This window comes from Rutilus rutilus, assembly GCF_951802725.1.
Source record: "Rutilus rutilus genome assembly, chromosome: 2".
Classification (NCBI taxonomy): Eukaryota; Metazoa; Chordata; class Actinopteri; order Cypriniformes; family Leuciscidae; genus Rutilus; species Rutilus rutilus.
The window spans coordinates 58,957,200-58,984,079 of record NC_140210.1 but is presented as its reverse complement, the minus strand read 5'-3'; the positions used below and the strand labels follow the sequence as shown (position 1 = coordinate 58,984,079).

Sequence of the window (26,880 nt, the reverse complement as noted above, 5' to 3'; positions counted from 1 at the left end):
TGTGTGTGTGTGTGTGTGTGAGTGAGTGATACGCACAGGTGAGTGATGTAGTACATGACGGCCCAGCCTTCGATAGGATGACCCTCAGAGTTGATGAAGTGATAGTTGATCTGGAGGAAGACAAACGAGTGAGAAGAGCAGGAAATCAACACAAATATATCACAGTAAATAGAGTTATTTATGCAAAACCACCGCGATACAAATAAACCAGTCGCATTTCAAAGTCATTCGCGAAATGACCGCCAGGTGGCGCAAAGGGATATTGTGCAAAACAGCAGCAATTGCACATGTTGAAATGTAAGTGGGGTTAATGTCGATGAAATACTACAACTATGGTAAACAGAATAGAAAAATTTTTTAGAACAGAAAAATAAAATCAAAAGTTAAAAATAGAGATGACAACAATATAGCCTATTTTTCATATTGTAGACGTCTGTGGTCAACGGAAGCCTATTCCCCGGGGGAGCAGCGCCATAACAAAAAACACAAACAAATTAATAACAAAAATAACAAACAAAAATATAAAAATCTAAATATAATATAAATCTCTCGATGTGTCCAAATGTAGGCCCTATATCTTATTCAATTAACCTAAATATTGTAGTTTTATTTAATGTATTTAAAGGTTTTTCACACAAAATTTCATTTGAAGTGTTCAATCCAGTTGTTTGAACTGGTTTTGTAGAGTTTTAGAGTGTGTGAGCAGTGTGTGATTGTCTACACATGAACTGTTGAGGAAACGACACAGAGACACAGAGCGCTTTAATTCACCATCAACCTCGTTTCATTGGAAGGCGAATTCAACTCATTCTGTGTCTTTGAAGCAACAAAGGCTAAATCATTTCTTACAGTTTTTTCTTTCTTTCGTGATTTGTGTGGATGACACGCAGGGACATATACAGTATTATTAGCCTGTATGATGTGTTTTTATAGCACTCTCGTACATTTCATTTGTACAGAGAGTCTGGCCACCCTCCATTGACCAGCGTTAACTTCCTTGAAGACGGCTACTCTGATATTTTGTGTAGCCAAGTCAACTAAATCAGTCTTTTTTTCTGATTTGTTTAATGTATGGACCTGTTTTTGCTATGTTTTATGTTGAAATGTTTTCATTATGTACTAAAGAAAATTATGCTAATCAGAATAACCTATTGACACGCATAACCTTTCTAAATTATAGAGAAACTGGACACACAATGTTAACGTTTAGCCTACTTTGCTTAAATTTGATGCAATGATAGAAGCCTACGTTTGTTTCAGTTCTACATTTGTACAGTAATTTTTGAGTATTGTGATTATGAATTCGTTTAACTACAATGTTTCACTTGAACTGATCTGCTACCCGCTCTCAATCGCTCTCAGATTACACAACAGAGAGAATACACTGACACTTTCCAGAGTCTGTGATTGTAGCGCCTCTTAGTGGTAAAGGGCAGCAAACTGGTTATTCTGGTTGAGTACCAACTGTATGAGTAAATATCGCTGTTGTATAATTTATAATCACTGCAAGTTAAGGTACTAAAATAATTAAAACTTGTATAGACATAAAAATGACAAAAAAAAAACTACTATATTAAATTGAAACCAGAAAATCTAAAATCTAAATCTAATTGAGACTCTGAACAGAAGCTACGAGAGTAGAGTAAGAGTTGCTTTACTCACACTGTGGAACAGCAGAGACACGGCTTTAGTGTAGGCCAGAGCCGCCATCAGCCAGTGGATCTTGAACACACTGTACCTGTCACACACACACACACACACCATATCATAAACACCACAGCGTTTACTCACAGTGACAGATCCAGTGCAGTGGATGAGTGTGTGTGTACCTGTACTTCAGCAGTGTGTGTGTGTGTGTGTGTGTGTGTGTGTACCTGTACTTGAGCTGTGTGTGTGTGTGTGTGTACCTGTACTTCAGCAGTGTGTGTGTGTGTGTGTGTGTGTGTACCTGTACTTGAGCTGTGTGTGTGTGTGTGTGTGTGTGTACCTGTACTTCAGCAGTGTGTGTGTGTGTGTGTGTGTACCTGTACTTGAGCTGTGTGTGTGTGTACCTGTACTTGAGCTGTGTGTGTGTGTACCTGTACTTCAGCAGTGTGTGTGTGTGTGTGTGTGTACCTGTACTTGAGCTGTGTGTGTGTGTGTGTGTGTACCTGTACTTCAGCAGTGTGTGTGTGTGTACCTGTACTTGAGCTGTGTGTGTGTGTGTGTGTACCTGTACTTGAGCTGTGTGTGTGTGTGTGTGTGTGTGTACCTGTACTTGAGCTGTGTGTGTGTGTGTGTGTACCTGTACTTCAGCAGTGTGTGTGTGTACCTGTACTTGAGCTGTGTGTGTGTGTGTGTGTGTGTGTGTGTGTGTGTGTGTGTGTGTGCACCTGTACTTGAGCTGTGTGTGTGTGTGTGTGTGTGTGTGTGTACCTGTACTTGAGCTGTGTGTGTGTGTGTGTGTGTGTGTGTGTGTGTACCTGTACTTGAGCTGTGTGTGTGTGTGTGTGTGTGTGTGTGTACCTGTACTTCAGCTGTGTGTGTGTGTGTGTGTGTGTGTACCTGTACTTCAGCTGTGTGTGTGTGTGTGTGTGTGTGTGTGTGTACCTGTACTTGAGCTGTGTGTGTGTGTACCTGTACTTGAGCTGTTTGTGTGTGTGTGTGTGTGTACCTGTACTTCAGCAGTGTGTATGTCCACACCGGCGATGAAGAAGATCGCTGCCATGCAGATGTAGAGGTGTGTGTGTGTACCTGTACTTCAGCAGTGTGTGTGTGTACCTGTACTTCAGCAGTGTGTGTGTACCTGTACTTCAGCAGTGTGTGTGTGTGTACCTGTACTTCAGCAGTGTGTGTGTGTGTGTGTACCTGTACTTCAGCAGTGTGTGTGTGTGTGTGTACCTGTACTTCAGCAGTGTGTGTGTGTGTACCTGTACTTCAGCAGTGTGTGTGTGTGTGTGTGTACCTGTACTTGAGCTGTGTGTGTGTGTACCTGTACTTGAGCTGTGTGTGTGTGTGTGTGTGTGTGTGTGTGTACCTGTACTTCAGCAGTGTGTATGTCCACACCGGCGATGAAGAAGATCGCTGCCATGCAGATGTAGAGGTGTGTGTGTGTACCTGTACTTCAGCAGTGTGTGTGTGTACCTGTACTTCAGCAGTGTGTGTGTACCTGTACTTCAGCAGTGTGTGTGTGTGTACCTGTACTTCAGCAGTGTGTGTGTGTGTGTGTACCTGTACTTCAGCAGTGTGTGTGTGTGTGTGTACCTGTACTTCAGCAGTGTGTGTGTGTGTGTGTACCTGTACTTCAGCAGTGTGTGTGTGTACCTGTACTTCAGCAGTGTGTGTGTGTGTGTGTGTACCTGTACTTCAGCAGTGTGTGTGTGTGTGTGTACCTGTACTTCAGCAGTGTGTGTGTGTGTGTGTACCTGTACTTCAGCAGTGTGTGTGTGTGTGTGTACCTGTACTTCAGCAGTGTGTGTGTGTGTGTGTGTACCTGTACTTCAGCAGTGTGTGTGTGTGTGTGTGTACCTGTACTTCAGCAGTGTGTGTGTGTGTACCTGTACTTCAGCAGTGTGTGTGTGTGTACCTGTACTTCAGCAGTGTGTGTGTACCTGTACTTCAGCAGTGTGTGTGTACCTGTACTTCAGCAGTGTGTGTGTACCTGTACTTCAGCAGTGTGTGTGTACCTGTACTTCAGCAGTGTGTGTGTACCTGTACTTCAGCAGTGTGTGTGTGTACCTGTACTTCAGCAGTGTGTGTGTGTACCTGTACTTCAGCAGTGTGTGTGTGTACCTGTACTTCAGCAGTGTGTGTGTGTGTGTGTACCTGTACTTCAGCAGTGTGTGTGTGTACCTGTACTTCAGCAGTGTGTGTGTGTGTACCTGTACTTCAGCAGTGTGTGTGTACCTGTACTTCAGCAGTGTGTATGTCCACACCACAGCGGCGATAAAGAAGATCGCTGCCATGCAGATGTAGAGACGCGGCAGAGGAATATCAGACGCCGACAGATAACCTCTGGGGTTCTTCTCTGTGATCTCCACCTGACACACACACACACACACACGTTTGATTAGCTATACTTGTGAAGACCTCCATAGGCGTAATGGTTTTTATACTGTACAAACTGTATATTCTATTCCCCTACACTAACCCGACCCCTAAACCTACCCATCACACACACACACACACACACTCACGTGTAGAGAATAAGGACTTGGCGTCCTCTGCCTCATGTTGTTGCAGTTCTGGAAGTCCAGGTTGTAAAGGCCTTGAGATCCTGAGCTCATGATGAGACGAAACTGAGACAGAGAGAAAGCAGACCGTCAGCTGACATCATCAGTGTGTTTGTGTGTGTGTGAGATCGTGAGCTCATGATGAGACGAAACTGAGACAGAGAGAAAGCAGACCGTCAGCTGACATCATCAGTGTGTTTGTGTGTGTGTGAGATCGTGAGCTCATGATGAGACGAAACTGAGACAGAGAGAAAGCAGACCGTCAGCTGACATCATCAGTGTGTGTGTGTGTGTGTGTGTGTGTGTGTGTGTGTGTGAGATCGTGAGCTCATGATGAGACGAAACTGAGACAGAGAGAAAGCAGACCGTCAGCTGACATCATCAGTGTGTGTGTGTGTGTGTGTGTGTGTGTGTGTGTGTGTGTGTGTGAGATCGTGAGCTCATGATGAGACGAAACTGAGACAGAGAGAAAGCAGACCGTCAGCTGACATCATCAGTGTGTGTGTGTGTGTGTGTGTGTGTGTGAGATCGTGAGCTCATGATGAGACGAAACTGAGACAGAGAGAAAGCAGTCCGTCAGCTGACATCAGTGTGTGAGAGAGAGAGTGAGTGTGAAAGAGAGAGTGAGTGTAAGTGTGTGAGAGAGAGTGTGTGTGTGTGAGTGTGTGAGAGTGAGTGTGAGTGAGAGTGAGTGAGTGTGAGTGTGTGAGAGAGTGAGTGTGAGAGAGAGAGTGAGTGTGTGAGAGTGAGAGAGAGTGAGTGTGAGAGAGAGTGTGTGTGAGTGAGTGAGTGAGAGAGTGAGCGAGTGAGAGAGTGTGTGAGCGTGTGAGCGAGTGAGTGAGTGTGTGTGTAAGCAGTGTTTCTCACGCTGAAGTTGTAGGATTCTCCGTGTTGTTCCAGTTCCAGCGTCTTCCCGTTCAGACTCTCCACCTGATTCACCATCAGTGACAAACACACACACGTTAAACAAGCTTTCAGAGATCAGATGTGCTGAGGCCTGCACACATAACATGAGTATCATATGTGTCTATACAGGAGAAGCCTATAGATTCTGAACTCTGAGCAGGATGATGTCAGTGTGGTCGGGTACGCACCGGTTTGCTGGCGGTGCTGGCAGGAGCTCTGGACTGATCCGGGGAACTTTCCTTCTGTTTCCCTGTTTCATCTTCACTCTTCCCTTCTTTCTGCTCCTCGACGACTGAATCTTCTCTTCTCCTCCTCGCTGAGACACACAGTCATCAACACCCGTCACACACACACACACACTCTCTCTCACTCACTCACACACACACTTCTTTCTTTCCCTCCCTCCCTCTCTCCCTCCCTCCCTCCCTCTCTCTCTCTCTCCCTCCCTCCCTCTCTCTCTCATACACTCACACACACTCGTTTTACCTTTTCCTCCTTCTGTCTTCAGCTTCAGTCTGGACTCCAGCACAATGTCAGATTGTCCAAGGTGTTTCACGCGCACACTGAACAAACACAAATACAATCACAATCATCATTTTTACATTTGATTCCTGAACACCTGAAAATCTTAAAACACTGTTTATTTCAATCGTATCTTTGTTCAGTTGTATCTTTTGTTTGCGATTGCTAGTTTTTTACTTGTTCTATTTTAATTACTGAGTGTTTACTTGTCTTTAATAATGCTTTACATTTATATCAGTTGGGCTAGTTGTTCTTCTATGGTATATTTATGTATATTCACAGGCAAACGCTCCTTGTGTAAGTCTTCTTTAGCGTGTTCATTTTTGTTCATGATATTCAGCTACAATTAATTATGTTTTGCAATAAGACTAAATGTGAATGATATCTAGGTTCTTTTTTTTTTTTATTGTAATCGATAAGCAGAATCGAAATCGTTAAAATTCAAACAATACCCGACCCTACTCAGAATGCGACTTGTGGTTTTTAATGGTATCTCTGTGTGTGTGTGTGTGTGTGTGTGTGTGTGTGTGTCCAGAAACAAATGAAGCTTGTGTGTACCTGTGGTTCTCTGTGTCGATGATGAAGAGGATGAGCTCATCTTCACTCTTGGTCTTCAACAGCATGCACTCCTCCACCTCATCAGCCTGAAGAACGACACACACAGCGGTCAGAAACACGAGGACAACCCACACACAGAGAGAGAGAGAGAGAGAGAGAGAGAGAGAGAGAGAGAGAGAGAGAGAGAGAGAGAGAGAGAGAGAGAGAGACCCTCTGAGGAAACCAGAGAGACCCTCTGTATTTATTCATTTATTAGGATAGATTGTGTTTATTTATCTATTTATTTATATTGACTATGCTACATATGACATGATCTATACATATATGTTTTGTTTGTTTGTTTTATTATTTATATATAATATGTTCATGCTTTGGCAACATTGTGTTACACAGTCATGCTAATAAAGCTCATTTGAATTGAGAGAGAGAGAGAGAGAGAGAGAGAGAGAGAGAGAGAGAGAGAGAGAGAGAGAGAGAGAGAGAGAGAGAGAGAGAGAGAGAGAGAGAGAGAGAGAGAGAGAGAGAGAGAGAGAGAGAGAGAGAGAGGTGTGTGTCAGATACTCACGGTGTAGAACCGGATCCCGTTCACTCGAGACCGAGACAAACTAAAGCCCACCTGAAACACACAGACACACTCATGATGAGGGACGACCAGAGGTGGACAGTGACGAAGTACACTTTTTGAGTATCTGTACTTTTAGACTTGCTAAACTTCACTTCATTTAAAAGACAAACTACTTCGTACTTTTTACTCCACTACATTTCTGTCAAGGTCCTTGAGTAGAAAGTAGTCAGGGCATGATTTTTTTTTTTTTTTTTCATCTCTTTTTGATACTCAAGTACTTTTAAAAACGAGTACTTCTGTACTTTTACTTGAGTAAAAATCAGTCTTTACATCTTTTACTTGTGACAGAGTAATATTTGACCAGTAGTATCTGTACTTTCACTCAAGTAAAGAAGATGATGACACATACACGGGCACACACACACTTACCGGAGAGCTGGGGGTGCTCTTCATCGCCAGGAGGTTCAGAGACACCAGGTGCACGTCCAGTGTCCCATTAGCGAAATACCCAAACGTGTTCAGGTGGACCACAAACCGCGTCTCATTCTGGGAGAGAGAGAGAGAGAGAGAGAGAGAGAGAGAGAGGAGAGAGACAGAGAGAGAGAGAGAGAGAGAGAGGGAGAGAGACAGAGAGAGAGAGAGAGAGAGATTTGAGTTCAACAAGTCATGAGTGACATAATGTGTTTGTGATGCTTCCAGCTACATAATTACAAAAACAGACAATAAATGTATGAATAATAAATCATAAATAAGTAAAATAAGACAAATCATCAGATATGTGAAACAAATGCTAAAATAAAAGAGATAAATGATCAAAACAAGCTAAATAAATTAGGTAAATCATTAAATAGATAAAATAAAGTAATACATTTGTCGTTCTATGAATAATACATCATTCCATAAGATGAAACATCAGATATATTAAACAAATGCTAAAATAAAAGAGATACACGATCAAAACAAAGCTAAATTGATGAGTTAATCAAATTATTAAATCATTAAATAGGTCAAATAAATGAATACATTTGTCGTTCTATGAATAATACGTCATTAGATGAGATGAAAGCCCCGATATGTGACAGAAACGCACGAAGGACGTGAATAACGCAGATTAGTGAGATGATTCTGCATAAACAAGTGTGAGAGACCTTGAGTTTGAGCTGGTGGATCCTCGCGCTGCTCTCCGACACCGTCAGGATCAACACCATCAGCACGCACGCGCCCACCGAGCGACACATCATCTCACACACTGCCTGTCAATCACCGCGCTGTCAACAATCAATCTGTCCGTCAAAGGATTGACATTTACTCATCCGATCGCCAGTTTGTTTCCAAACTCTTTCCAGCTACACCTCCACTTCCGGGACGCGTGAGCGCATACACGTCATCACCGACCGAGGCCGCGCGCATTCCTGCACTCTGGCGCCCTTTCTGGTGGGAGGACGCGCTTGTCAGGTTAGTTTGACCGTTATTATAGTAAATTTACATCATAAATCTGTGTGTGTGTGTGTGTGTGTGTTTTTTTTTTTTTTTACATTTAATGTACATAACATTCTTTTTCTGCGTTATATACTACACAAATAGCAAAAACTGCTAGTTATGGTCACATCTATCTATTACCAGAGAATGACTAATAAGGCGAGAAGTTTCACTCTCAGTACACTTCCGGCTTCTGAAATGGGTGCAGTTCCACTTTGATTCCATATGAGGGCGCTCACAGGACGAGTGCAGAATGAATGGAGGTCTATGGCGGTATACTCATCAAAATCCACTTTTCTCAGGATATAATTTTTTGTCTAGTAATTTGAATGTTGTATTCAAAAGGAGATGCAAAAAAATGACACACTGCTGGGTGTTAGATTTTTTTGAGTCACTTATTTGCTTTAAAAAGTCTTTTAAAGTGTCAATGACGTCATACACATCGTACGACCAGAGATGTTGCTTTACGGCAATCCTTCAGTCACTTTGGTGCTTTCGCGCTCTGCACTTTCTTTTCACTCGAGGCATCGACAACACAGCTGACACAGGTAAATACACGTGCTAGACGAGTTTTTGATTTGTTTGTTTGTGGTCCCGCTTCGGATGCCACGATGCCATCAATCGGTATCTCTGGTCGTAATCAGTCCTTCACTGACCAATCAGCGTTCATTAGCAGAATGCTAGCGTGTTATGGGCAACAACAACTCAACCTGTAAGAAATCGAAAGGACATAAGTACTCGATCATTCAACTTTCGACCCACCTTATAACCCATGTTGAACTTGCAAAACCTACTATCGAATATAAGATTTCTCAACGCCAATTTGGTGAAAGAGACAAATTTATCCGTCTAGCGGCCCCATAGACTCCCATTCAATCTGCATTCATGTGCTTCATACATAGTACCGCACAAAATAAATATATATTTTTAACCCTGCATGAATTATGATAACCTCAGTCAGTATTTTTTTCTCCCTATGTGTTTTTATTGCTCTAAGGCCATGTAAAACAAGATTTTTTTTTTAACACATTTTTTTTTAAAGAGATTTTCAGATGTCCACTTGAGTGGACAGTATGCGTTTATGGTTTAAACTTAAAGGGGCCTTCCACCCATAGGAACATTGTTTTTTATTGAAAGTGGGTCATATATGTATTGAAATGTAAAATAAATTTTGAATTTGGTGCCTTCGTGACCGAGGAAAGACATTTCTTCAGGACGCATTTGTATGAAAGACAACAACTCCCACAATGCACCACATTGCACAGCTCCGCAAGCCACTCCCACTAATCCAGACCAGCGCATATCTGCCAGGGGGGAAGGAAGTCGACCGGAAGTTGAAGTCGGCCGCGTGCCGCCATCTTGTAGCAGAACTTCACCTGCAGTTAGCATCCCATAGGCCTATGTCACACTTCCTGCTTCCGAAACGCGGAGTAGGGATTCAGAACTTCCGGTCAACAGTATTTCTCGATAAGGATTTAGATTATCAGCCATAATGTCTAAACCATCCGAGGTAGATTGCCCACGAGCTATGAGGTTGTGAAACGAAGGTTTTTGCTCCTGTAGAAGCTATAAGTTCGTATGAAATCAACCCTGTTTTAAGAAAAACATGTTTTATCCGCGATCTTATGAAAAAAAAACGACACTACCCACAATCCTAAGCGTAGCAGCAACGTCTGCTGATTGGTCCAACTCGATGTTACCATAGAAACGTTTACCTTACTGGCGAACGGCCCGCCGCTGTTGTTGTAGTGCACCGGGTTGCTCTGCGTCAGGACGTAGACAGCCATACCTCAGCTTTCACGCTTTTCCACTTGAGAGTTTTCATTTACCATCCGAACCACATTGTCATATGTGACTTTAGGCAGGTTACGGAGAGATTTGGTCCAGCGTTATCTATCGGACTCCGCCATTGTAAAAAGCTAACCGGAAGAGCCGTATCCCTACTAAAAGACGTACTTCCGGTCTTCAATTTTTTCGTGACATAGGCCTATTGACTCCCATTCATTTTGGCGTCACTTTGACAGCGAATAACTTTACATCTGAGGCGTTTAAAGACTCCATTTGTCCATTATTTATTTCTAAAGAAACACGACAATGTATAAAATGCTCCATTACCTTGTAGCTTATGTTATGGCCCCGTAGAAGCAGTTTTTGTAAAAGTAGGCTAACGATTGCATCATAACCACGCGACTCTCTGTCGCACAGTAGAGAGATTACCGTATGGACGGGAGGAGAAGCTCGCGGGCTATCGGGGGGACGTGGAGGCAAAATGACAATATAATTAATCAGAATACCTAGCAAAAGTTGCTCCTGCTCCAGCTCATGGACAGCTCCTACTCACACTCTCCGTCTCTGCAAGATTCAGAAGGGAATGATTCAGATTTCTCTTGGCACAGCTACTAGAAGACAGACGGGTTGCTCACGTGGTCCGTGTAACGCTTTGCTCGGTTTGAGTCTGCGCGTCAGGAAAGGAAGTGCTAAGAAATCGCGAAAAATGGGCTTCACTTGTCTCAATTGAGTTCCAATGGGGTCGCTGTGTCCATTTCTTTTACTGTCTTTGATATCTGCCTATAAGAGAAATCACTCTTCCGTCTACAAGGCTAGCTACCACCAGAGCTTGAAATTCATTTCACATTCACACAAAATGTCTAGTTAGTTGGCGAACTCATTAGTGCATTACTCCTCGTTTGTATTTCTTTCGAAAAGGTGAATTATTGCATGGTACCTGGATGTTCAGTCAGAACATATGCGGTGCGAAACTAGGATAGTTCTCAACACAAACGTCCGTGTCCTCGTCTGATTCAGAGATTTCGTCCAGGAGAAATTGTCATCGTTGAAATTCTTTGCCGCTGACGGACTCTATCTCTGTGTTCGTAGTTGCATAGTGAGATCACCGGCGCCACCAGTCCGCCCTAACTCGAGCCAGACCGGGCGAGTAGGGGGAGGCTGCGGACCTGTAGCCGGTAGATCTACGCCCCAGCAGTTTTACGCCCCTGCTGTTCCTGATGCGTCCAGTAGGGGGAGGCTGTACAGCGACACGAATTGAGGTATATTAAATAATCTGCTAAAGTTATTGTTGTTTAGCAATGAAGCAACATTTATTATTTATAACGATTAGCTTGATAGAGCAAAAAGTTCTGGACGGTCAGGTTGATGTTCTGTCTGGCTTAAACTTAGCTAACCACGTGTAAGTTTAGCTGCCCTAGTCTTCTCTACTCACTTTCAAAATTAATTTTCTTTTGCTGCCTGTCTTTATCTTGCGTGAGATGGCCTCTTCTGGTTAGACTTTGTTTACTCCTTTCTGGTTTGAGTTGTTTCTTATAAATGAGATGATCTAACTATCTAATTTATATCTAAATATACATTTTTCTTAAAATTGTTTACTGATCTGGACTAAAATGTAGGCTGTGTGCACTTAATGTGGGATTTATCATACTCTGTCTTTACCAAATTCTCTTTAACTTGCATCCCATCTTTTTTTTTAACTGCACTCCAAACCAATAGCTTCTCTAGTAAATAAATGACTTACAGAGACATACATGGACATGTTTTTAATGTCATTTTCAATTTTCTCTGCACAGTTCATCATCAGTGGCCAAAAGAAATAAAAGTGTCTTGACACTTTTTCCAAAAGTGTTCCACCAACAAGTGCCTGTGCCGTTGTACTTTGAAGATCAGGAGCAAATCACTCACCTGACATAAATTCTGGGCAGCACACACACACACACACACACTGTGACAATATCAAATTCACCATGGATGTCCTTTTTACATTTTTTAATGTTTATTTATTTATTATAATTTTTTTTTTTTTTATGAAATACCCACAGATATGAAACTCAAATTAAAAAGGCAGTTTGTGTTCTCGTAACACTTTCTTTTATGTGGTCTGTGACTCTTAGGGGGTCTACAGTGATTCTGCAGGGTCTCCAATAAGTCTTATAGTTTATCTCAGTTGCTTTGATGCATTTCTCAGATCACAACTGAAATCACATCATCTTGTCACTTGTGCACATCATAAAAGCAATTTCTCATTATTTTATACAAATTGCAAATGCTTCAGTACATTCATGCAATTGATAATGTACAACTGTCTGCTGTTTCCAACATTATCAACTCTTTATGTCATGTTGATCAAAATATAGGCCTATTATACCATTTCTCTGTTGAATTGTCATACTTCTCAAAACATAGGCATTAGTTCCTTGCATAAGTCATTAAATGCAAAATGGTTGACTATAAACTGTCAAGCATGTTTTCAATACATTTCTATTAGACTTTATTTTGTAAATGTGTCCTGAATTGATGAATTGTGGAGGTGTATTTAGAATTTCACTAATGAAGGAAATAATGAATTGATAAATTAGGAAGCAGCAAGGCAATTCATAATCAATTGCATGAATTTACCAAAGCATTGGCAATTTGTTCAAAAGTAGTTATGAGAATTTCAGTAGTGATCTGAGAAATGTACCAAAGCAACTGTGATAAAAAATTAAGTATTCAGGAATTGTATACAAAATGTAACAGTGAGCCCTGCTGCGTATGGATGTCCTTTTTTTTAATGTTTAAAAAATGTTTTCATCAGTGAGCAGAAACACTTTGACAGGAGGATAGAAAAACAGTTAAAGAAGAGTGGCAAGCCATAGGGGAGTCATCATAATTCATAAATGGTGTTGATAAATAATGTTTTTGTGAACAACAATATAGTCTATTCCTTCTAAATGGCCTTTGGAATTTTAGAAAAGGGATACATTGTGTTTGTCTTCATAAAATGCTGTAGGACACTGTTGTGTAGCTGTATGATTGATGACCAATAGTGAATAGTACAGTAGATATTTCATTGAGGATCCATATGATTACACGGTGCTGTATGTCTAATGGGCTGAATATGGTTAATACCTAAATGTAACTTTATATAAATTCACAATAACATATTTCACTCAGTCTCCTGTATATAAAAATATTCTATATTATAAAAATATATTCTATATTCAATATTCAATGAACTATTCTACAGTAGGTCATATATAACTATTCTACAGTAGGTCATATATCATTACTTGTCATCTGATCCAACTATGTGTATTATTAATTTTTTAATTCACAAAAACATAGTCTTATGTAAATTTTTTAATTCACAAGAAAATAGTCTTCTGTAGGCTGAGTGAAGAGAGTGAAGCCCAACTGAATATCTACAGATATTTTAATCCATAGTGCAGATCTACACTGTAACGTTTATTTTAAATTAACAAAAAACACACAATTGGGCAAAATCTATGACCGGGAAGGTTATTAATGTGTACGTTTTGAGCGTCGATTTAATGGTGTTATTTCGCAGTATATCCCCCTACTGGACGCTTCTGGAACAACAGGGGCGTAAAACTGCCGGGGGCGTATATCTACCGGCTCCAGGTCTGCAGCCTCCCCATATAGGTCCGGGCTCCTCGTCCGCGGCAGGCAGGTCTTCTGCGTCGGCTGCTCTTCGCTATAATGTGGCTTGTAAAGGTAGCCACAAACACCTGATTCAAGCATCAGACTTCCGAAATCCTCTTCCTCTAGTCTATATCATATTGAGCACTCTCCTCCGCTATTGTCATAACTTTACATCTGTCTCCACAGCGCCTGTTAGCTTAGCTTCAAACAAGATGGAGGATATTGCTTTCAGTTTCAGAGAGTAAAGTCCCACCCACTGATCTGTAATAGGTCTGTAGCGTGAGCGGGTCCCGCCCCCTGGGAAAGATGAGGAACGAGTGTCTGTAGTCTCAACAGAAATCCCCCCCTCTTACACTTCCTCCTACAATGACGCAAAATGACGATTTTTGCGTCATTGTAGGAGGAAGTGTAAAAGGTAAATAACGGATTTCTCCCGTCTCAGGGGAAAATGAGAGAGTGTTGCACGACCATTCAATAGTATGACTGGGTTTCTAACAATGCAAAGCTTAATGCAAATGGGTGGAGTGTCCCTTTAAGAGATACTGTGTTAAACATATTACAGTAATAACACAGCAATATTGTGTGTATTTAACAAACCAATCAATAAAGTTATATAAAATCATTTGAAAACTATAAAATATATACAGAAAAATATAAATGCAAAATATTGCAAAGGCAATTGAACTTAATACAAGTTTGAACTTCGCGTGTCTTTGATATCAGAACATGAGGACGTGATTCCATCAGAGATCTCTACAGCCTGTCAAGGTACAACTATCGAAACCCAACTCCCCAGCTGACAGACTTTTGTTATAAGAACGTTCTCCAAATATTCAGTGTTGGTTCTGGGAACGTGAAAAATGTCCAGTTTTCTTGACGTTAGAGGAACGCGTTTTAAAAGGTACAATGTTCCTCAAACGTTCTTTCAACTTAATTTTGATTTAAAATTCAACATTATAGGAACGTTGATTTCTAACATTCCAAGAACATAAAAATGTCCAGTTTCCTTAATGTTACTAGAATGTTATTTAAAGGTTAGTGTGATGTTCCTGAAACATTCTTTCAATCATCTTTCGAAAGAGTAATTACACAAACTACAACTTTATTCAGACACAGCCTTAGATGAACTGAAGATAGAAGACATTAACTCTCTGAAGATCTGATGAAACAACTCCACAAACAGCATTACCAGCTTCACTTATTACTAACCAGACTGACTTTATTTCTGTCACGTCTACAGAAGATCTTATTGAGAATTAACAGAGGTTTAGATGTTGATGTCTTATTGGAAATGTTTCGTTTGAGGTCACCATTATGGAGATCAGTGTTTGCTTTAGTTGGGCTCTTGACCCTTGACTTTTATTAAGTTGGTGCTTTATCAGTAATCGCAGGTGTTCATGGAGAACGTTTCTGCATTGATAAAGTCTATCCTAGTCTGTTCTCCCATGTGATTGGCCGCATGGTGTGCCCATCCAAATAAAGTCCTGCTCTCCTCGACGGAAGTCGGCTCTTCTCGTTCACTACAAAGAATCTCGTTCGCGAACGACACATCACTAGTCTCCAGCGTCTTCCTTTACTCTGTGTCTTCTTTGGACTCCTCTACCCTGCTCACCGCATCCCTGCACCCTTGTATTTCAATAAATCACTGTTCACCATCCATCTTCCTCTCCTGTGTCTACGTACCGTAACACATACATTATGTAATCAGATTACTTTTTTGATGTTAATGCAAATTATATTCTAATAACACAATTTATGTATTTATTACAATTTATTAAACATTTATTTACAGTCAAAAAAAGTTACTGCAGACTAAGTATTTTCAAGAACATCAGTTACAGTAATAGTATGAATTGCAGCTGAAACACAGCTAGTGATGCATGAGGTCCACTATAGTGGACAGATGATTAATCAGAATTTTCTCCCAATCTAAAAATACTTGGGAAATGTAACTGTGATATGACTCATTAGATATTGCTTGATGCCACAAAATTTTTTTTTTACTTGCAAGAGTCTCCTAGGCTAGAAGAAATAGGTGGATATTCCTGAGCAACTTGGGATTTCTGACTGGCTGTCGGCCATCTTGGTTTGGAGGGGAAAAAAATCGACACACAACGGCTTGCCACTTGGTGGCAGTGTACAGGATGATGCACCGGCGTCCACTGTAGAGGTTGATGTGCCATGAAAACCCATGCATACGCAAGAAAATGCTTTTTGAATAGCTGTCCACTGTAGTGACCACTATGAAGCGGTTAAGGATGGACATTTTTTGCACAGTTTTTGAAAACTGTATGACTTTGCGTTTCAAGCCTGCTTACCATGTAACTTATCACCAGTTAGTATTTCAACATTGTGCAGTGCAAGAGTGACTGAAATGACAGATGCTATTACTGATAAAAGGTCAGTTGAAGATGCGAGTGACTCAACGATTTATAGCTAGATAAAAGCAAAAACGCTATGTGCCAAGAATCAAAGCTTTTGCAATATAAATTTCTTCTGTAACACAAAGGAGGGGTGTAAGAATCTAACAGATATAAAGAGTGACTGAACAACACAAGGCACAACACAAACGGTGAGTTACTGTTTCATTCTTCCTCTTTTACCTCACAGAATATTAAGACATTTCTACAACAGTGTAATTCAGAAAAATGACCACAAACAACAATAATCTGATGATATTTTTGCTTTGATTTCTTCCAGATTTATAAATAAAACATTGATTATAATCTGCAGTGATCAGCTGAGAAAAGATTGAGACGATAGCGGTAAGTTCATCCGCATTTACAGCGACTGTATTACTTTTATTATTATTTCAGTGTGAATTGATCATTATAAATGAGGATCTTGATCAGTCGTGTCTCTCCAGATGACGGTGTGTGTCGCGGCTCTGCTCTCTGTTTTCACGGCATCTGTTTGTGTTGCTGATGTTTCCAAGCCGGCCGACTGTTCTGATGTCTATAAATCAGGACAATCAGTCAGTGGGATTTACTCCATCTATCCAGCAGGAGACGTTCCTGTCTGGGTTTACTGTGACATGATCTCAGATGGGAAAGATGAAGACAACGGAGGATGGACGGTACGAATGTGACTTTAGATCATCAAACACACATCAGAACATACATTATGAATCATATATTCTATATAAACCCATCACAGGTGATTCAGAGGAGAATGGACGGCATTGTGAATTTCTATCAGCCGTGGAATCAGTACAAGAGAGGATTCGGGGCAATCGAAGGCGAATACTGGCTGGGTAAGATCTCACAGCTTTAAACATTGGTATTTGGTGTCAAGAAATGGTTTTGATAGAAGTGTTAATATTCATGTCCAGTGTTTGGTTGAACATGTTCTTCGTGTGTGTGTGTGTGTGTGTGTGTGAACAGGGCTGGAGAACATGTACCAGCTGACACGTAACAGAAAGTACATGCTGAGAGTGGATCTGGAGGACTTCACTGGAAGGAGGGGTTTTGCTCTGTACTCGTCCTTCTCTGTGGGTCCTGAATCTGACGGGTATAAACTGCAAGTTTCAGGGTTCAAGGATGGAGGAGCTGGTAGGACACTTTCATACTTTAACACTTGAGTACACTTGTTCATGTGCTTCCAAATGTTTTGTAATTTTACTGAAATATTCTTCATCTAAATATGATGATAATATCTTTAATGATGCTCTTCTTTTCTGCAGGCGACTCTCTGACCTACCATAATGGACAGAAGTTCTCCACCTTTGACAAAGACCAAGACACCCATGAGAAGAACTGTGCCAAACAGTATCTCGGGGGATTTTGGTACGGAGGCTGTTACACTACAAACCTCAACGGTCTGTATATATGGGGGGAAGCTGGCAAAGATAACACCTTATCTTTATTGGGAAATTATTGGTACACCTGGAAGAATAATTACAGTGACGGCATGAAATCCACCAGCATGAAGATCAAACGTGTGTCTTAGACCTTTGAAAAAACATTTCAGTATTTCTCAGAAATAAAGAAATTAAGGTTCAAGGGTTTCCTTTCCTCTGTTAACTGTGTAACTTAGTACATCATAAAAGAATATGTATGGCTGATACTTTGTGTGATCTCATCAGTTATTTTCTTTTTTGTTTTGGGTCAATTTAAAGTTACGGTTGAAATTAACCAACAATAAACTTAAAAAAAAACTCATTATGTGTCAATGTAGTTTGTTATGGCCATGTGAAATAAATAATAATTTTAATTATTAAAACCGATGGGTATAAATTCTCCATTGAAAATCTTCATGAAAAAATGCAATAGATGTACATTTTAGACTAATCGAATTGTTGAATTTTTAGGCATTTATTTTGGTGTGTCGCACAGATATTTATTATTGTGATATTTACAAAATAACTTACTTATTTTTATAGTGTATGAGTATTCTGCTAACCATGTAACTTATCACCAGTTAGTATTTCAACATTGTGCAGTGCAAGAGTGACTGAAATGACAGATGCTCTTACTGATAAAAGGTCAGTTGAAGATGCGAGTGAATCAGCGATTTATAGATGTTTCATGATCATTGAACTCAGATTAAATTGTCGTCATGTCAGAGTTGCGTTAATGCTGCACTTTCTGCTGCTTCTCCACTATCCTGTCAAAATAAAAGCAAACAACAGTTTAATAAATCTAGTTCTAGTTCTTTTATTTATAAAGCACATTTAAAAACAGTCTGAGGACTGACTAAAGTGCTGTACAAGTCAGATAAACACAACAGAAAACTAAGTAACACATAATAAATGAGACCATCAACATCCTTTAAAAGCTAAAGAAAACACAGTAAATTCCCCGGTGTTAAATTTAACACCGCTCGGTGTTTATATGGGAACCAACAGCAGGGTGTTAAAAGTAACACTGATGCAGTGTTAGAGTTAATGAGATAATTAAGTGATTAATTGAGCGATGATTGAGCATTGAAGACACCTGATGATAACAAGCAGAATCACTGAAGAAAAGAGAAACACAAGAACTACAACTGACTATCGGAGATGAAATCAACTGAAGAGAAAAGACCACATTAAATCTGTGAAGATCTCAGTAGAGGAGGATTAAACAACTCCACAAACAGCATTACCAGCTTCACTTATTACCAACTAGTTATTGAGGATTAATAGAGGTGTAGATGTTGAAGTTTTATTGGAAATAATATGTTTTAGTAAACTCACCATTATTGTGATCAATGTTTAGTTGGGCAGTTTGATGCTTAGCTTTGCAAGTTTGTGGTCTTTATTCCAGGGTTTATCACAACACCTAAGTTTGTTTCAAAGTGTGCTAGAAACAAAGATGATATCAACAATCAGCACATGAATCTCAACAATGGTGACAATCACAAATAATATTTAGATAAAACAGATCAACTCAGAACATCACTGAAAAGCTACTAATTCACAACAAAAACAACAGCAAAAAATAAATGTAAATATTTAGAATTAAACAAAATAATAGGCAGAGGTGGAGATTCCAGGGGTCAGAAAGTAAAAGTCCTGCCATATGTTTATTCCACCCATGAACTCACACAGCAAACACTCCAGTGTTAAATGAACTCTCCTGGGAGTTTATATGGCTCCAGACTCAAGAGTGTTAAAGTTAATGAGATAATTAAGTGATTGATTGAGTGATGATTGAGCATTATTGAAAACACCTGATGTTAACAAGCAGAATCACTGAAGGAGAAAAATCACAATTTTAGACACCGTTATGGAGATTAGTGTTCGATTTAGTTGGGCAGTTGATCTTCAAATGATTATCTTTGGCTGTTGATCTGAGTTATTACAGCCAGATGAACAAAAAGAAAAGTTGATCAGGTGGTGTTGGTTATATTTGAACATAATCATAATTTGATCTGAATCACTGAACTCAATTAGAGCCTAATCTCTGACTTAAATGTATATTGGTCATTACAACATCACAGTAATTCTACAGATTAAGATCCAGATTTTTCAATATAATTCAAATTATTTCTTAAAATTGTTCTGATAAAGAAAAACTTTCTTTAAGGCACACACAGACATCAAGATTCAGTGTATGAATCTCAACAATGGTGACAAAAAGAATATTCAATTAGGAAAACAAGACAATTCAGATCATAATTTATTCATACCGCAATGCATGATGGGAGCCATGGATGAGTTTTGATTGGTGGCACCCAGAATGCACTGCAACATGCTTTATTATTGTCACCATTGTTGAGAATCACAGGCTGATTCTTGGTGTCAGTGTGTCCAAATAATATTTTTACTTAGAACAACTTTCAAGAAATCTTTCTGATAACATTGAAAATGATTAACATGGCATAATATTAGAATCACAGGCAGCTATAATCAACAAGGTAAACCTAACTCTCTAAATGAGTTTTGTGATTCAGGTCAAATTATGATTATGTCAAAACATAGCCAACACCACCTGATCAACATTTCTCTTTGTTCATCTGAGAGTTATAACCCAGATACAACAGCCAAACAAAATCTAAAGTTATTAGTTTAAGGGTCAAGAGCCCAACTAAAGCAAACACTGATCACCATAATGGCAACTTAAAAAAGAGATTTTCTCCTTCAGTGATTCTGCTTGTTAACATCAGGTGTTTTCAATAATGGTCAATCATCACTCAAACAATTACTTAATTAGCTCATTAACTTTAACACTCTTGAGTCTGGAGCCAAATAAACTCACAGGAGAGTTCATTTAACACTGGAGTGTTTGCTGTGTGAGTTCATGGGTGGAATAAATATATGGCAGGACTTTTACTTTCTGACCCCTGGATTCTCCACCTCTGAAGATGGGGCAGATTATCTCGGACAGAAGAAACAGGCTCAGCCCAGCCAAGGTCCGGGAGCTTGTTTTTTTGAATGCAAACATGCCTTAAAGCAGGCCCTAAAATATAGCCACAGTGTGTTTTACAATTATTCATTTATTTGAAAAGCCTGGCCTGTTGTGAAATATTGTTTTTAGGCTTTATATTGTGATTTAAGTTATATGGTTATGGTTATTATGCTCTGTGGCTTTATAGTGTTCTTTTAATTTGTATTTATTTTTATTTAATTTGATTTAATTCCTTTTTGGATGGTTATCCAATGTGTTTTAAAGCTTTGCTGGCAAAAACAACAACAATACATCTATCATATGGATAAAGCTTTGCATTAACCAACTCTTAAATATCACATTCAATGTTATAGAAAATAATCTTGAGAACAGAAACGCATCACGTAACTGTAAGAGTAAAAAAATAATAATAATAAAAAAAAAAAACTACGCGCTTGTTTGTAAAAAGGTTGTGAATTAGTGTTCAATATGGTGATGTAGCGAAGGCTACTCTTATAGATGATAAGGGCTGGTTTCAGGTGTGTTTAGCAGTGAACTAGGTGTGTCGATCAGAACACCTCAGAGAGAAGCATCACTTTGAACTGATTTTATTTTCACTGGTATGAAATATTAACAGGAGAGGGAGTCAGCCTTTACATGAGCATTAACAAGAAGGAGTTTGAGCTAAACAGTGCAGTGGACTATGGAGGGCTTCCTTGACAGCCTGCAGAGAGAATGGATCCTAGCTTTGCTTGACCCTGAAGATGATGGCCGATAACATGTAAGGATTGAAAGGGACAATGACCCAATGCGTGAGCAGGTTGAGCACATTTAGTGGAGACTTAGATTTAGTAGGTGCACAGTCAGTGAGTCCTGCTTTAATTGACGTAGAACTGGCTCATAAGCGGGCTGAATACTCATTAACAGACGTAGACGTGTTTGGCATGCTCGTAGTTGAGATGTAGATGTACAGTATTATGAGTGTGTGGTTTCTCTGCAACACACAAAGAGCAATACTCAAATAACAGCAACATCAGTACAAATAATCATCATTCACATACTGACTATAGGCTGCTCCCTTCAGACAATGACAATGATCCATAAACACCTGATATAACATTTCCATCACATTTACTTTCACTATTTATCTACATTATTTACTAAAACATTATTAACATTATAATTCTGAACTTTGAAGATCCACACTTAAGTTATAATAGCTGGCACGGATTAGTTAACATTGCCATGTAACATTATACAGCCGATCACTGCCTCATTACAGATAACGAGCATCAATCAACATTGAAGGAGTAAAGTACTCACTCGTTATAGGACGCACACAAACACAAGAAACATCTAATCAGAGCGACGCACGTCTTCAGCCGTTCCTGAATGCGGCAAACTGATTTCGGACAGCTGCTGAGGTAATCTGCTGTTCGCGCCGTACTGAATGAACAGTGTCTCTTCCGGTTGCTCGCGCCACAGACTTTCATAATAAGAGTCTCACTAGAGTAGCGCAATAGTGCTCTGACATTATCATAAGTGGCCTTTTGCACAGGTGACAAGTCACGTGACAAAAGAACGAAGGACTCAAACCCGAAGACTCGAGAGATGAACTAATCATTTCTGTTTCCGCTACTGACAGCATAGCCTCTGTGGGACTGACAGGAAGAACGGAAGAACGAAAGACTCGGACTCGAACCCGAAGACTCGAGAGATGAACTAATCATTTCTGTTTCCGGAGTCCGGACCGGACCTGTGTCACACGGCCCGGCCCAGATCAGAGTCAGACACAGACGAGTCGACAACTAACGTCTCGACACGAACCCAAAGACACGAGAGGAGAAGAACAAACGTGATAAATATGAAGTTGCAAAAGAAAGAACGTCTCGGATCAGGAGGTGAGGTCAGATGAACTAAAACTGCAATAGCCTGAACTTAAGACTCAACAACTAATCAATTAATTAAACATTTTAGTTTCTTATAATCAGGGACGTCACTAGGATTGGAAGACGGGGGGCTTAGCCCCCAGGGTATTTGTAACTTGCGTTTATAGAAAATCTTACAGTGAATTTGAGTAAAAAACAACTATGTATATGTTTAGCTGTATTTGTCTCTTCAACCCTGTATAGTCTCAACCCCGTCACACCTACATTTTTATAATTTTTTTGTTTATGAATAAGTAATTTATAAAAGGTTTATGAATAATTAATTTATAAAAAGTTTATGAATAAGTAGGCTAATTTAATGTTTGTTGAACTTAGTCAGAAATGTTCAGAGCAATCATAAGAATACTGATTTTAGTTCAAATTCTGAAGTTAAGCCACATCTTTGATCAAAAATGATAGGGTTGCTGTCACAAAAAGTGCCCATTTCAGGCTTTAGTATAGCATAAGTGTAAAATTATATGTAAATGTTATGGTGCATGGTACAATTTCTGGTAAGCTACGCTTTTTTTATTATTTCAATTCAATTATTGTGATTTGATTTAATATTTACTCATTTGGATAAATATTAGGTACTCAAGATAGGCGTTAATTTTTCTCAAGAAAAAAACAACTAACCTAATGCTGTAAACACACAGACAGCCCTATCAGCCTATTTAATGTTAAAAATAACTCAAATTAAATATAATGTGTTTTTTATTATAATAACAACTTTATTTAATGATACAAGTAAAAATATAATAAATATGTAATATAGAACACATATTTAGCAAAATACTCTATAGCTTTTTTCTTGCCAACTACGTGCTATAGCCTATATTATGTTCATTAAATGGCTTTCCTGAGGTAATTGTTCTCCAGCTATGTTATTGGCCTCTTCACGCTGATAAAAAACACTGATTGATCGATATTATGTATGAGGAATATATATTTCGGTAAGTTGTAGACTACTGTATCTTTCAACAATGTTCGTGTTTTTTTTACTATTAGCTAGTAGAGATGATCGGTTCACATGCGCTAGGGATCTGTCACGGAACATTTACAAACGCCAAAACGGTATTTATTGTTTGAATTTCATAATAAAATGGACAGAATCTGAGAGTTGAGATTCTTTTATATCATAAAGTAACCTGCTCTGTCTAGTCTGTCGGTCTTCGCGATTTTTCTGTGCGTGAGAAAATGGATGTGTGGCGCGAGAGCGTGTGAAAAGTGTCTATTGCGTGTGTCTCACGGTGAATGCGTTGGCAGCTCTGTTACAACTCTTTGTACTTCTGTCCAACTTCCGAATTTTCGGCTATTTTTTGCTGCTGGATATATATAATTTGTTGCGTCTAAATATGAATGAGGATCGGATTATTGATAAATCGAATTGTTATTTAGGGGGGCTTAGGAACATTTTGGGGTAGCTTCAGCCCCCCTAAAATAGGCCTAACGACGTCCCTGCTTATAATTCTTCTTCTTATTTTTTACAAATGTAATCAACATTTTCACAAGTACTATATGTGTTGGGCTATTTAACATGTAATTTTAATTATATTCTGCTGAAATGAACGAAATGACTCGAAAAAAGATTCGTTCATTTTGCTGAACGAGACTCAAAGATCCGAGTCAGCAAAATGATCCGAACTTCCCACTACTAGAAGACAGTCGTAAACCGGAAACTGATATGCCGACTTCTGACAATAGCGGAAGTTCGTCGCGATGCTTGTGCACATAGCCTATTGGCCCCTATTAAACAATAAAGAAAGTAAGACATTTTTCTTATACATAGTTTAGTATCCTATTATATTCTTTTTGGCAGAATTTATCATTATAATCAACTTAATTATTTCCTGGATTTTGTATCACCATAGTCCCTAAAGGTATGTAAATGCAGGAAATGTGATTAAAATTGTGAAAAACATTTTTGCTTTTTTTAAAGTGCAAAAACTTTTTCCCCCATTTTGTGTGATGATCAAAAAAAATGATCAAAGGTTGCCCAGATTGTGTTGAGTCTGCCACAGTCAAATGCGGATGCTGAGCGAACCTTTTCAGTTACTGGCCTAAACAAGACTGACACCAGGAACAGACTGTCCCTTGATGGCACCCTGTGAGTGATGGGAAGTCCGGATCATTTTACTCACTCGTTTGTTCGATGTCGTTCATTAAAATGAACGAATCTTTTTTCGAGTCATTTCATTCATTTAAGGGGCTTTAAATGTTATACTTTTAACAGCCAAATTCCCCGGACACATCCACCTACGCAGTCTTTATCATATTCTGAATTAAGAAATCATTATAATGCAGTCAAAAATAATTTACAGGGAACATAAATAATTACTTTCCGAGTCTTTCGTTTATTTGTCACGTGACAGACGCAATGAACGTTCATGACCGGATTGAACCCTGCTTCAGATACGAGCTCCTGCAGAGGTGGTGAAGCAGACTAACACTGCCACTGGGGCATAGGCTACAACAGGCCAACACTGCCACTGGGGCATAGGCTACAACAGGCCAACACTGCCACTGTGACATAGGCTACAACAGGCCAACACTGCCACTGTGGCATAGGCTACAACAGGCCAACACTGCCACTGGGGCATAGGCTACAACAGGCCAACACTGCCACTGGGGCATAGGCTACAACAGGCCAACACTGCCACTGGGGCATAGGCTACAACAAGCCAACACTGCCACTGGGGCATAGGCTACAACAGGCCAACACTGCCACTGTGACATAGGCTACAACAGGCCAACACTGCCACTGTGGCATAGGCTACAACAGGCCAACACTGCCACTGGGGCATAGGCTACAACAGGCCAACACTGCCACTGGGGCATAGGCTACAACAGGCCAACACTGCCACTGGGGCATAGGCTACAACAGGCCAACACTGCCACTGGGGCATAGGCTACAACAGGCCAACACTGCCACTGTGACATAGGCTACAACAGGCCAACACTGCCACTGTGGCATAGGCTACAACAGGCCAACACTGCCACTGGGGCATAGGCTACAACAGGCCAACACTGCCACTGGGGCATAGGCTACAACAGGCCAACACTACCACTGTGGCATAGGCTACAACAGGCCAACACTGCCACTGGGGCATAGGCTACAACAGGCCAACACTGCCACTGGGGCATAGGCTACAACAGGCCAACACTGCCACTGGGGCATAGGCTACAACAGGCCAACACTGCCACTGGGGCATAGGCTACAACAGGCCAACACTACCACTGTGGCATAGGCTACAACAGGCCAACACTGCCACTGTGGCATAGGCTACAACAGGCCAACACTGCCACTGGGGCATAGGCTACAACAGGCCAACACTGCCACTGTGACATAGGCTACAACAGGCCAACACTGCCACTGGGGCATAGGCTACAACAGGCCAACACTGCCACTGGGGCATAGGCTACAACAGGCCAACACTGCCACTGGGGCATAGGCTACAACAGGCCAACACTACCACTGTGGCATAGGCTACAACAGGCCAACACTACCACTGTGGCATAGGCTACAACAGGCCAACACTGCCACTGGGGCATAGGCTACAACAGGCCAACACTGCCACTGGGGCATAGGCTACAACAGGCCAACACTGCCACTGTGGCATAGGCTACAACAGGCCAACACTACCACTGTGGCATAGGCTACAACAGGCCAACACTGCCACTGGGGCATAGGCTACAACAGGCCAACACTGCCACTGGGGCATAGGCTACAACAGGCCAACACTTCCACTGGGGCATAGGCTACAGCAGGCCAACACTGCCACTGGGGCATAGGCTACAACAGGCCAACACTGCCACTGGGGCATAGGCTACAACAGGCCAACACTGCCACTGGGGCATAGGCTACAACAGGCCAACACTGCCACTGGGGCATAGGCTACAACAGGCCAACACTGCCACTGGGGCATAGGCTACAACAGGCCAACACTGCCACTGGGGCATAGGCTACAGCAGGCCAACACTGCCACTGTGGCATTCAACAGGCCTAATGTGTGAAACTTGTGTTGTGGTTTTCTGGGGAGGTGGAGTAACTATTATGTGTCCCTTTTTGTTTTGAGATTTCTTATTGTTTTGATGTTGTTGTTTTACATGTTTGTTATTTAATCACCTCTATCTTTACTTATTTTTATAGTGCAATCAATAAATTGTGCATTTTGAAAAAACTTTTTTTTTCCATAAATCAGGGTTTAGGCTATATAAGTAAACAAGGACTGATGTTTTTACATTTACATTTACATTTATTCATTTAGCTGACGCTTTTATCCAAAGCGACTTACAATTGCTATATATGTCAGAGGTCGCACGCCTCTGGAGCAACTAGGGGTTAAGTGTCTTGCTCAGGGACACATTGGTGTCTCACAGTGGATTCGAACCCGGGTCTCTCACACCAAAGGCATGTGTCTTATCCATTGCGCCACACCACCACCCACAAATTTTTAAAATTAGGGTTA

General features: G+C 40.4%; 3 protein-coding genes across 3 annotated transcripts in view; 2 read left to right on the top strand and 1 right to left on the bottom strand.

Annotated features, from left to right (window-relative positions):
- The window catches only part of gpr108 (G protein-coupled receptor 108), a 15,282-nt gene extending 7,079 nt beyond the window's left edge, over positions 1–8,203 (bottom strand). The window contains exons 1-11 of the mRNA XM_084402571.1: positions 7,911–8,203; positions 7,192–7,308; positions 6,763–6,813; positions 6,198–6,283; positions 5,604–5,680; positions 5,306–5,433; positions 5,079–5,141; positions 4,176–4,277; positions 3,886–4,019; positions 1,663–1,738; positions 37–110 (exon numbers count right to left, since the gene is read on the bottom strand). Coding sequence (XP_084258697.1) covers positions 37–110; positions 1,663–1,738; positions 3,886–4,019; positions 4,176–4,277; positions 5,079–5,141; positions 5,306–5,433; positions 5,604–5,680; positions 6,198–6,283; positions 6,763–6,813; positions 7,192–7,308; positions 7,911–8,003 — 1,001 coding nt within the window. The 5' untranslated portion in view covers positions 8,004–8,203. The remainder of the gene's footprint in view (positions 1–36; positions 111–1,662; positions 1,739–3,885; positions 4,020–4,175; positions 4,278–5,078; positions 5,142–5,305; positions 5,434–5,603; positions 5,681–6,197; positions 6,284–6,762; positions 6,814–7,191; positions 7,309–7,910) is intronic.
- Positions 1–26,880, top strand: part of LOC311286453 (apoptosis-associated speck-like protein containing a CARD) — a 467,220-nt gene that overhangs the window by 275,680 nt on the left and 164,660 nt on the right. The gene's annotated exons all lie outside the window — the stretch shown is intronic.
- On the top strand, positions 16,134–18,307 carry LOC311286427 (microfibril-associated glycoprotein 4-like). The gene is made up of 6 exons (XM_084402646.1): positions 16,134–16,246; positions 16,375–16,439; positions 16,541–16,750; positions 16,831–16,927; positions 17,058–17,225; positions 17,357–18,307. Exons 3-6 carry the CDS (start codon positions 16,541–16,543, stop codon positions 17,620–17,622), a joined length of 741 nt encoding a protein of 246 aa, XP_084258772.1. The 5' UTR covers positions 16,134–16,246; positions 16,375–16,439; the 3' UTR covers positions 17,623–18,307.

What these genes read in the sequence shown, in the direction of transcription:
- LOC311286427 (XM_084402646.1), top strand. Translation starts at nt 16,541, where the DNA reads ATGACGGTGTGTGTCGCGGCTCTGCTCTCTGTTTTCACGGCATCTGTT. An exon ending in AAGACAACGGAGGATGGACG is followed by an intron (nt 16,751 to 16,830) that starts GTACGAATGTGA and finishes AACCCATCACAG; the next exon opens with GTGATTCAGAGGAGAATGGA. An exon ending in GTTCAAGGATGGAGGAGCTG is followed by an intron (nt 17,226 to 17,356) that starts GTAGGACACTTT and finishes TCTTTTCTGCAG; the next exon opens with GCGACTCTCTGACCTACCAT.